The 11,824-nt window shown below is 55.9% G+C and overlaps 2 protein-coding genes across 2 annotated transcripts; one reads left to right on the forward strand and one right to left on the reverse strand.

Annotated features, from left to right (window-relative positions):
* Positions 1–2,014: 2,014 nt before the first annotated feature.
* Positions 2,015–5,915, forward strand: FAM110D (family with sequence similarity 110 member D). The gene is made up of 2 exons (XM_025355872.1): positions 2,015–2,121; positions 4,475–5,915. The coding sequence occupies exon 2, from the start codon at positions 4,555–4,557 to the stop codon at positions 5,368–5,370; it is 816 nt and encodes a 271-aa protein (XP_025211657.1). The 5' UTR covers positions 2,015–2,121; positions 4,475–4,554; the 3' UTR covers positions 5,371–5,915.
* Positions 5,916–8,661: 2,746 nt separating this feature from the next.
* Positions 8,662–11,589, reverse strand: C1H1orf232 (chromosome 1 C1orf232 homolog). The gene is made up of 3 exons (XM_025362085.1): positions 11,423–11,589; positions 8,989–9,072; positions 8,662–8,877 (listed from the first exon to the last, which is right to left on the reverse strand). The coding sequence occupies exons 1-3, from the start codon at positions 11,504–11,506 to the stop codon at positions 8,689–8,691; spliced, it is 357 nt and encodes a 118-aa protein (XP_025217870.1). The 5' UTR covers positions 11,507–11,589; the 3' UTR covers positions 8,662–8,688.
* Positions 11,590–11,824: the final 235 nt, after the last annotated feature.

The following is an 11,824-nucleotide window of genomic DNA, read 5'->3' on the forward strand; positions in this document are numbered from 1 at the left end:
TCGCCCGGCTAGTTTTTTTTGTATTTTTTAGTAGAGACGGGGTTTCACCGTGTTAGCCAGGATGGTCTCGATCTCCTGACCTCGTGATCCGCCCGTCTCGGCCTCCCAAAGTGCTGGGATTACAGGCTTGAGCCACCGCGCCCGGCCGATTTTTGTGTTTTTAGTAGAGACAGGGTTTTGCCATATTGGCCAGGCTGGTCTCCAGCTCCTGACCTCAAGTGACCGGCCCGCCTCTGCCTCCCAAAGTGCTGGAATTACAAGTGTGAGCCACTGTGCCCGGCCCGAAAGTGCCATTCCATTGGGTTGTTTTGAGGATTAAATATGTTAATCCTTATGTGAAGTACTTAGAATGGCCCCTAACATATATTAATCTCTCAATAAAAGTTAGCTATTGGCCAGGCGCAGTGGCTCACACCTGTACTTCCAGCACTTTGGGAGGCCAAGGCAGGCGGATCGCAAGGTCAGAAGTTCAAGACCAGCCTGACCAACATGGTGAAACCCCATCTCTACTAAAAACACAAAAGTAGCCAGGCGTGGTGGCATTCGCCTGTAATCTCAGCTACTCGGGAGGCTGAGGCAGGAGAATCGCTTGAACCCGGAAGGCGGAGGTTGCAGTGAGCCAAGATCACGCCACTGCACTCCAGCCTGGGTGTCAGAGCAAGACTCTAACTATTATTCCTAATTCGGTGAGCTTGGATAAGTCATTTCTCCTCTCTGAGCCTCAGTCTCTTCAGCCGTAAGTGTGAAAAATAATAAAACCTCCCCCAAAGATTGTCATGGGGTTATGACCATGTAGCTGATAGCATTTTGAAAAGTGCTATAACAACACAATATGGAACTATCACCAACAAAATCCCCAAAACAAAATCCCCCCTTTAGGCAGTAAAAACCTCTTATCAGGAGATGGGCCTTGGGTTTTCAGACCCATCACTGACTTGACAGGCAGAGGGTACAGTTCCAAGCGTGGATTTAGGGCTGGGCTTTGGGCATCTCTCTCCCTTCTCAGCTCCTGTTTCCTTACTCATTAAGTGGGGGGGGGTCATTCCTGCTGGACCCCTGTCTAGGGTCCTTGTTGGGGGACCGTCAAAGGAGATCAGAGAGCACAGATGGGAATGTGCTTTGCAAACATGAAAGAGGGCTAGAAAGGAGGAGGAGGGACTTGGGGAAGGTGGCCAGCCAAGAGGGGCAAGGATCCTTTGGCCTGGGCACTGGTCTTTGTCTGGGCTGGAGAGTTTAGTTTGCCTGCTGGGGAAAGGGGAGGAGCTCTCCTATGAGGCAGGGTTTCACCTTAAGACATAATGTGTCAGAGAAGAAACTCTGATGGAAGAAGCTCTAAGTGGCTCCAAGTGTAGGCAGAGAAGGAAGCGGGCCGAAGGACCTGGGCTTGGCCCTGGAATCAGCCCCTCATCACTGTCTTCCCAGGTAATCCCATCTGCCATAAGAGGACTTTGGGCAGAGGCAGCTCCAGTGGGCTCCAGGGTCACCTTCATGCCAAGACTTGCCGCCACAGGCTCACCTGCACATCTACAGCACCAATGCCCCTACCCTTAGGCTGCAGATTCCTGGCCTCACCCCTAGGGAAAGCAGGCTTGACACCACCCAGCACCCAGACCAGGACAGGTCTCAGCCTGCTACAGAGGGAAAAAAGCAAGTCGACTAGAACCCTGTTCTGCCTTCCCATTCAGACTGTCAGAGCATCTGCCACAGCCCAGGGAGGGGGCTGACCCCACATACGGAGCCCCCACCCCAGGCCTTTGGAGGAAGCCTAGGGATCAGGAGGCCTTGTTTGGAGTCCTGGCTCTGCCCAAGCTCACGGTGCTTCCACAGCCAATCACCTAACCCGGCAGGGACTGTTTGATCATCTGTAAAATAAAGGGAGCTGGACTTGGTTCACAGGTCTCCTCAGCGCAGAGACTGTGATCAGGAAAGAGTTAATGGAGGCCAGGATCTGCCTCAGGAAGGCGAGGGTTAATTTGGGGGGCGGGGGTTGGAGACTCTCTGCTTTTCCTGTGGAGAGTGAGGTTTGGCTGCCACCAAAGTTACTTCTAGTCCCTGCTGTCCACTCCTGCCCTCAGTCTGGACCTGCCCAAGGACCCCTGCAATTAGGCCTCCCATGCAGAGGTGAGTGTACCCTGAGCCCAGGGCTCTGGTAGGAAGGAACCCAGGGGCCTGAGGGCAGGGAGACTGGTACCAAACTAGTGAGCCTGAAAGATGGCCCATTCCCAGAGCAGAAGCCTTGGGCAGAGTTGGGAGCACAAGCTTCAGGACAGGGAGAAGGCAGGCAAAGGAATGGAGGGCCCGAGACTGCCTGCCAGGCTTCTAGGGCGGGATGTCTGAGGTCCAGCCTCCAGGCTAGCCCGGAAGGCAGGGAAGAGGCTGTGGATGACAGACTATTTTGGTCCTTGTGATTAGGGACTTTTTATAGTCTCCCTGCTCAGGGATGGGGAGAAGAGGAGAGGACAGAGGGCACCCATGGGGTCAGACAAGCAGTGCCTTCCTGGGACTTTGGAATCCGACCCACTGCCCAGGAGACTCCCTGGGAGACAGGGAGGGAGACACTGCCAGACTCCCCTTGGTTCCCAGGCCTCAACTACCCATGGGCAGACTGACTACACACTAGGTGCTGGGTGAAGGGGTGGGCTGGGCCTGGCAGGGTCCCTGTCCCAAGGCCTCTCACAGACCCCTTCCCCACTTCCCTAGTTAATTCTGTTCCTTTGGCCGGGCACGGTGGCTCAAGCCTGTAATCCCAGCACTTTGGGAGGCCGAGACGGGCGGATCACGAGGTCAGGAGATCGAGACCATCCTGGCTAACACGGTGAAACCCCGTCTCTACTAAAAAATACAAAAAACTAGCCGGGCGAAGTGGCGGGCGCCTGTAGTCCCAGCTACTTGGGAGGCTGAGGCAGGAGAATGGTGTGTACCCGGGAGGCGGAGCTTGCAGTGAGGTGAGATCCGGCCACTGCACTCCAGCCTGGGCGACAGAGCATGACTCCGTCTCAAAAAAAAAAAAAAAAAATTCTGTTCCTTTGTTGTCCCCAGATCCAAGGTCCCTCAGCCTTCAGGACTCAGGGGGAGTAGGGGGAGATAGGGGTGGGGTCGGGTGTGCAGGGCCATGTGGGTGGCCCATTCTGTTACTGCCAAGAGAACTGTCAGCTCTTGATTTACAACCCCTCCTCGCCCCTTGCCCCAGCAGAAAGGAGGTGGAAAAGGGTCAGGAGGTCTTAGGATAAAAAGGGGACAAGGACCCTGAGGGCAAATTTCTGGGAGTGGGAGTGCAGGTTATTAGGAAGAATTAGTGGAAGGAACTTTTTGATGAGGCAGGGGGCCCATTTCTAATGGAAATTGCTTGGTTTTATAGCAGCAGGAATACATACAAAATATCAGTGAGTTTTTTTTTTCTTTTTCTTTTCTTTTTTTTTTTCTTTTGAGATAGAGTCTCGCTCTGTCGCCCAGGCTGGAGTGCAGTGGCGTGCGATCTTGGCTCACTGCAACCTCCACCTCCCAGGTTCAAGTGATTTTCCTGCCTCAGCTTCCCAAGTAGCTGGGATTACAGGTGCACGCTGCCACGCCTGGCTAATTTTTGTATTTTCAGTAGAGACGAGGTTTCACCATGTTGGCTAGGCTGGTCTGGAACTCCTCACCTAAGGTGATCCACCCAACTCGCCTCCCAAAGTGCTGGGATTGGATTACAGGCGTGAGCCATCGCGCCCCGCCTCAGTAGGAAGTTGTAATACACAAATGAGAGATCCAATCTGAACTGCAAGGCAAGAAACCTGGGTTCCAGTCCTGACTCCTAACTCTCAATAGGACCTGAGCAATGCCCCCTCCTCTCCAGGCCAATTTCCTCCTCATGAAATGGAAATGCAAAGGTTAAACAAGGTGATGTTTACAGTTTGGCATTCTGCGATCGCCTTGGCAGTGGCAGAGTAGCTGGCAGTAGCTGATAGGGCCTGGGGACCACCTCCCTCTCCTGCCCTGATGGCCTTGCTGGGCCTGGGCAGGGCAGTTGGCTGCAGTTACTGGAGATTCCTACCCTGTGGTTATATCCCTGACCTCGGTGTTTGGGGGCGGGAAGGGTGGGCCCTGCTGGAGCCAGCCTGTGGCTGAGAGCCTCCTTGTCTTGGGCTCAAAGTTGCTGGGTTGGGAAGAGGTATTTTTTCCGGTTGAAGCCACTTTCGGGAATTGGGCTGGGTTTCCTTTTCCAAGTGTCCTGCTTGCTGAGGCCTGCTCGCATGGCCCTGTGGCCAGATTGGGGCACCTTCAAAGGGGCATATGTTTCTGAGTGGCCAGAGAGACCCCGCTCAGTGTCTCTGAAGGACAGGGAAAGGGGATGGCCTGAGCCCCTGCTCCCTGAACGTGGCACCGGCTAACCTGGATGGGAGAGGGTGGCTGACTGATCCTACACTAAGGAATGCTGGCAGGGGAGGACCAGGGCATTTCCTACCCTTCCCCTGACCTTCCTCTCTCCCTGCAGGTCTGTGAGAGCCCAAGTCAATTGCTCTTGGCCCCCTGGCTGGCTACTTATGGGGCACTGTCCTGAACAGCTCTGCTAAGATGCTCCTGGCCCCTCCCTCCACCCCGTCCAGAGGACGGACCCCCAGCGCTGTGGAGAGGTTGGAAGCCGACAAAGCCAAGTATGTCAAGACGCACCAGGTGATAGCTAGGCGACAGGAGCCAGCCCTGCGTGGGAGTCCTGGGCCGCTCACGCCGCACCCCTGCAACGAGCTGGGGCCCCCTGCATCGCCCAGGACGCCCAGGCCGGCCCGCCGGGGAAGTGGCAGGCGGCTGCCGAGGCCTGACTCGCTCATCTTCTACCGCCAGAAGCGGGACTGCAAGGCTTCGGTGAACAAAGAGAACGCCAAGGGCCAGGGGCTGGTGCGGCGCCTCTTTCTGGGTGCCCCGCGGGACGCTGCCCCGAGCAGCCCGGCCTCCACAGAGCGACCTGCGTCTTCAGGAGGTTGGGCCGCGCCCCAAGATGCCCCGGAAGCGGCGGGAAAGCGGGCGCTGTGTCCCACGTGCTCACTGCCCCTGTCGGAGAAGGAGCGCTTCTTCAACTACTGCGGCCTGGAGCGCGCGCTGGTGGAGGTGCTGGGTGCAGAGCGCTTCTCCCCGCAGAGCTGGGGGGCCGACGCTAGCCCGCAGGCCGGAACTTCGCCGCCGCCCGGCTCCGGGGACGCCAGCGACTGGACATCCAGCGACAGGGGCGTGGACAGCCCGGACGGCGCGGGCGGCGGCGGCGGCTCGGAGGCAGCCGCCTCGGCGCGGGACGGGCGCCCTCCGGTGTCGGTGGTGGAGCGCAATGCGCGCGTCATCCAGTGGCTGTACGGCTGCCAGCGCGCCCGCGGACTGCCGCGCGAGTCCGAGGTGTGACCGCCGCGGCTCCGGAGCCGGCTTCCCAAGGAGTGCCAAGCGCGGGGCTGGCCCCGGGTACGGACAGGAATACCCTGCTTCTGGCGCGCTGGGTGCCTTTGCGTAAGCCCTTCCCTCTGGAACTCAGTTTCGCGTCTGAACCTTGGGGAAGTGGGACAAGTTGTTGCCGAAGGCCCTTCCCTGCGCCCGCGGCGAAGGGGGAGGGAGAGGCCTCGTGGTCCTTGTGGAGGCCAGGTCTGGGGAGTCACAATTGGGGTGGGAGATGAACAAACCTGCTGAATAAAGTTAAAACGTTATTTAAATGGGGAGCTGAGGAAGGAGGCAAACGGGTTTTCGTGGTTAAGCGCGTGGGTTTTGAAGTGTGTGCTCCCGGCTGACTGTGTGACCCTGGGCAAGCACTTGACCTCCCTGGATGCAGCGGCACCCCTCGGTTATTAAGGAGGGAGGAGTAGGGGATACAAGTATTTCAAAATAGTTGTAATGCGCATGGCAAAGTATCCAGCATATAGAAAGTGCTCAATAAACGGTAACTGCTGTGACTTCTACCGAATGAGTACTAACACGGTTGTGATCTCCACTGGCCTCCAGGTCGATCCAAACTAGAGCTGGGAATAACGCGCTTTGGGAGTCTGAGGGGGCGTCTGCTCCAGAAACCTGGGCTCCACCAGTTCCTAAAAGGCCCCCATTCCCGGAGTTTTGCTGCCCCGGTTGTGGTCACTGGGTATAAAGGGCTGAGATGTGGAGGATCCAACCTTTCGGACACGAAAAGAAGGGAACCGGGCGGGGCGCGGTGGCTCACGCCTGTAATCCCAGCACTTTGGGAGGCCGAGGAGGGCGGATCACGAGGTCAGGAGTTGGAGACCAGCCCGGCCAACATGGTGAAACCCCCGTCTCTACTAAAAATACAAAAATTAGCTGAGCGTGGAGTGTGTGCCTGTAATCCCAGCTACTCCGGAGGCTGAGGCAGGAGAATCGCTTGAACCCGGAGGCAGAGGTTGCAGTGAGCCGAGATGGAGCCATTGCACTCCAGCCTGGGCGACAGGGGGAGACTCCGTCTCAAAAAATAAAAATAAGTAAAAATAAAAAAAGAAAAGAAGGGAACCTTTTCTGCCAGCTCGCAGGCTCCTGCCACTGCCTCCCTTTCCTGCAAGGACACACAAGATCGCCTATTTTCATCACAGGTTCCCACCTCCCAGCTTTCTTCCTTCATGCGCCTCCTTCCTCAGACTGGGTTGCCATTCCTTTTCTCTCTACTCTTCCTTCTCGGAGATAACATATATTCTCCTCCAGGAAGCCTTCCTGAATGCCCCAGTCAGCCTCACCTGCTCTGAGCTCCCAAGTGCAGCCCTGTTTTTGGGCCTCAATTTGTCACCTTTTGTGGGACCCGCTGGTAGTCTGGGTTCTCTAGTTAATCTTTGAGCTTTTCCTAGTACTGGGACGGCGTACATAGTAGAGCCACAGGCAGTTTGTTGAATTAAATGAGGCTGGAGAGGGCGATGGACGCAGTCCTTTGGAGCTCCCCAACTTCCTGGAAAGTTGTACCTTAAATAAAAAACCCATCCTGATATACGGGCTGACTCTGGTCATTTTCGCCTTGTATGTTTGGTGAGCTCCAGTTGGACCCCGCCGGAGGTCGCCCCCCGCAAAAGCAGTCTTTCTGGATGTCTGGACAAAAGCACGCGGTCACACAGACTGTCGGGCCAGGGTTTTTATCAGGGGTGGGAGCAGCGGGCGCCGGGTTCGGCCAGCCCGCTAGTCGCCCTTGGGCGCGGCCTTCACCCTCATCTCGGCCAGTTTGTGAGTGAGGAAGCCCCACTTGAAGCCGGCCACCGGCTCGGCCTCCTGCGACTCGGGGCGCTCGGCGGCCTCGTCCGCGGGTTCGGGGTCCGGCTCCAGAGTGGGCTCGGTGCCACGCAGCATGGACGACGCCGCCGCCTGCTGCTGCTGCCACCTGCTGGCAAACGCGTCCCAGAAGCCCGGACCGCGCGCCTCCGCCGCCGCCGCCTGCGAGGGGGGTCGCGCCGCCAGAGGGCTGCGGGAGAGGGCCGCGGTCAGGGAAGCGGTCGAGCGGTCCCGGGGAGGAACATCGGAGAGGAGGCTGGGCCGAGGGACAAGTTTAGTGGGGCCGGGGGAACCCGGGCGGAGTCAGGGGCAGTGGTGAGGAGCGGGGTCAGGTGACCAGTGGGGGACCGGGACATGGAGGCGGGTCAGGGCCTGGAGGCAAGGGGAGGGCTCAGAGGCCCTGGGAAAGGGGGCTGGGGTGGGACAGGGTCAGGGGATTAGGCGAGGGGTGTGGAGGGAGGCAAGGGGGATCAGGATCCCTGGGGAGAGAATGAGGTCAGGGGTTTAGGCGTGGCTGAGGAGGGACGCTGGAGGCGTGTGCAGGTCTGGGAAGCTGGAAGGATCCCTGGGAGAGCAGGTGGGAGTGGGAGGGGCTGTTCAGATCCCACCTGAGGGAAGCCCTGGGGAAAAGAGAGGGAGCCCGGAGAGGGATCAGGTCCTGACATTAAGGGAAAGGGGGACTGGGGGCACGGGAGAAAGGTGGAGCAACAGGAAGGCCTAGGTCAGAGCCTTAGGGGAGAGCAGGGGACTCAAGAGAGGTAGGAAGATGTTGGGGGGAAGGGCAGTCACAGAGAGGTGATGAAGCTTGATGGAAGCCTCAAGTCCAGGAAGTTTCTTAAGGAACCGGAGGTGAGGGTAGGGGGAACGAATGGAAACCTGGGGGCAGGAGAGGCTGCTGGGTCATGGGGACCCTAGGAGAAAAGAATAGGTTCAGTGGTGAGGGGGGATGTGACCAGGATGGAGAAAAGGCAGAAATGGAAAATGTGCCAGAGATGGAGCCAGGAGGGAGACTGAGGTCCCAGGTCCCACCCGCTAATCTTCGGCATCAAAGACCTTCTAAGACAGTGATTCCCAAAGCAGCATGCTGCGGGGCCCTGGTGGGGCTTGCTGAAAACATGGCTAGATCTCCAAGACTCTGCCACATCGGCGAAATCGGAGTCTCTGAAGGAGGGTCCAGGAATATGTTTGTGACACGCTTCCTTGGAGGGTGAGGGTTTAGACAATACTTGGGAACCTTGGAGCTGGATCACCTGTTGCAAACACCTAAAGGTATTCTCCATTCTTGGATTTTAGAGAGATGGCCCCTCCCAAGCGGATGGGTCCAGAGAGCCCATAAAATACCTTCTAGCACCTCAATCCCAACAGCTGGTCAATTCCTCCAGAGATTTACCCTAATCTCCCAGATACGCTGATTTGGCCTGTTTCCTGCTGAGAGAAACAAACAGCCTGGGACTGCCCCTCCCCAGCCCTCAGTGGTTAGAAAGACAAACAAACCAGAAGGAAAGGACCAGGCAGAAGGGGGACCTCAGGCCCCTTCCAGAACCACCACAAACACACACACACATACTGGTCAGCGCAAGGCTCTGATGGTAGCAGCTTATCTTCATCTTCTTTGTTAAACAGAGATGACATTGTCAGCCAGCCTTTCACCCCGACCCCCTGAACCTGGGAAAGGGGTTGGGAGTCAGGGAAGGGGCCCAGCATAACCTCCCAGGACTCCACAGAAGCCTCTGCCAGGCTGCCCAGGGTTGGGGTGGAAGAAGGGAGAAGACTCACCCGGCGGGCCAGCTGTGACATGGGATTGAAGGTCTCCTCAGTTGGTTCTGCTGTCTCAGACTCCACTAATGCTGGGTTCTCCCTCTGGGACACAAGACCCCCACACTGCATGAGAGAGGCCGCAGAGGAGTGGGATCTCCCTCCTCCACTGCTAGCCTAGTACACACAGACCAGGCACCCCAAATACCACAGAACTAAACACACACACACTCCATAGATCCACAAGGGCACATGGGAATGCATACAGATATACCTACAGAGTAAATCCCTGCAGACAACCTTTTTCCTCGTGTGTGTGTGTGTGTGTGTGTGTGTGTGTGTGTGTGTGTGTGTGTCAGAGTCTTGCTCTGTTGCCTAGGCCAGAGTGCCGTGGGGTGCAGTGGCACGATCTCAGCTAACTGCAACCTCTGCCTTCCGGGTTCAAGTGATTCTCCTGCCTCAGCCTCCTGAGTATCTGGGATTACAGGCACCTGCCACCACCCTGCTACTTTTTGTATTTTTAATAGAGATGGGGTTTTGCCATGTTGGCCAGGCTGGTCTCGAACTCCTGGCCTCAAGTGATCTGCCCATCTCGGCCTCCCAAAGTGCTGGGATTACAGGTGTGAGCCACTGGCCCGAGCTGCAGACACCCTTGAGCACACATACCTGCCCACCACAGACACATCCATATACACTCAAAAGCATGTGGACATGGGCATGCACTCTGATGTAGACACACACCTGTACATGAGCATGCCCCACATGGCTACAGCTCTTCATCTGCACATAGACGTATGTGTTATGAGGTACCTATACAAGGACACACACAGTTATACCGTTCACACCTGTGCACTTACACAACCACAGAAAGCTGCACGGAGGCCCATCCGCAACACACAAAACCTCTTCACCCAAAAACAGATACCAAAACACGTACACCATACAAACATAACACCTACAAATGTCTACACAGAGGCATGCAGGCATAGACTGCTGCCCAAAATGTTCACACCTACACATACACCTTCACTGGGGATTCCACACAGACACTGATCACACCAGTTACCCACCGACATTTCTGCACAAGCCCAGCCTTAGACACCAACCTCTCCAGACATTCAAGCATTCAAACCATTCTCCGCCCCTCCCAACCAATTCCTGCCTCTGCCACACTTCTTGTGATTGTGTGACTGCCACTTATCACAGCCTCCAGACATAAGACTGTCCCTGGTTTCAGAAACTTTGCTGTTGTCATTGTTGTTCTGAGACAAAGTCTCACCTGTCACACAGGCTGTAGTGCAGTGGAGCCTTGACCTCCCTGGGCTCAAGCGATCCACCCACCTCAGCCTCCTGAGTAGCTGGGACTACAGGTGTGGTGCCACCGTGCCTGTCTAATTTTTGTATTTTTTTGTTGAGATAGGGTTTCATTATGTCACCCAGGCTGGTCTCAAAATCTTGGGCTCAAGTGATCCTCCTGCTTCAGCCCCTGAGTAGACAGGATTACAGGTGCCCGCCACCATGCCTGGCTAATTTTTGTATTTTTAGTAGAGGCAGGGTTTCGCCATGTTAGCCAAGCTGCTCTCCAACTCCTGACCTCAGGTGATCCACCCTCTGTGACCTCCCAAAGTGCTAGTATTACAGGCGGAAGCCACTGCACCCAGCCTGTTTTTTGTTTTTTTTTTTTTGAGGCAGAGTCTTGCCCCATCACCCAGGCTGGAGTGCAATGGTACAATCTCCGCTCATTGCAACCTCCGCCTCCCAGGCTCAAGCAATTCTCCTGCCTCAGCCTCCCAAGTAGCTGGGATTACAGGCACATGCTGCCATGTCTGCTACTTTTTTTTTGTATTTTAGTAGAGACTAGGTTTCACTGTGTTGCCCAGGCTGGTCTTGAACTCCTGAGCTCAGGCAGTTCACCCGCCTCGGCCTCCCAAAGTGCTAGGATTACAGGCATGAGCCACCATGCCTAGCCCAGCCTGTTTTTTTGTTTTTTTGTTCTTTTTTTTAATGTCAGAACAACACATGGTCTAAGTATGGCTTTGATCTGATGCTGCTACAGTGACCTTTCTAGTATAGGCGCCACTCCCCCTACCTCTAGTAACAGGAGGCTCACTACATCACTCCTAATTCTGCTCCCATTAGAAAGTTGTGTCCAGCTAAGTGTGCCCATGTGCCTACTGCCCACTGGTCCTAGAAGAATCTCTTCCATGTGGCAGCCTCGAGATCTTTGGAGACAGTGGCCACTCCTCCCATAGTCCCTAAGTCTTTTCTTCTTCCTCAGTTTTCTTGAATGTCCTGGCTTTCTGATGCTGCACCATGCTCTTTACCATTCCTGAATGTGCTGTCTGCACGAACGTGGCCCCCCCACCTCCAAGCCTATCCTGTGCCCCACTTCATACTGCTCATTCCTGCTGCCCCTCTGCATATGCTCCACCCAGCATGCATGGATGGTACCCACCTCCTCTGCCAGGTCTTCCTCAGATTCCCCACTCAGTGTCTGTAGCACTTTGGACTTGTAGGTTTTCCAGAAGGCCTGGTTCATGGCTGCAGGGGGAAGGGGTCTGGCACCCAAGCACAGGAAGGTGGTGGCTCAGTGGATACCAGTGAGTCTGGCCCTAGGAACTTGGTGAGGCCAAGAGCCTGTCTGAGGGATCCAGTGACTTCATTAAAGATGCACCAGCCTCCCCAGCTGGCACAGTGCCCAGGAGGTGAACCTGATCCAAAGGAGTCAGGGGGGTGGGGGAGGGAACAGGCTTCCGCCACCTTAGCCCCTTGTCTTGACCCATATTGGCCAAGAATAACGAAGACATCTGTCTCTAGAGAGGCTTTCTTTTTTTTTTTTTTTTTTTTTTTTTTTTGA

This window comes from Theropithecus gelada, chromosome 1 (assembly GCF_003255815.1).
Source record: "Theropithecus gelada isolate Dixy chromosome 1, Tgel_1.0, whole genome shotgun sequence".
NCBI classification, from domain to species: Eukaryota; Metazoa; Chordata; class Mammalia; order Primates; family Cercopithecidae; genus Theropithecus; species Theropithecus gelada.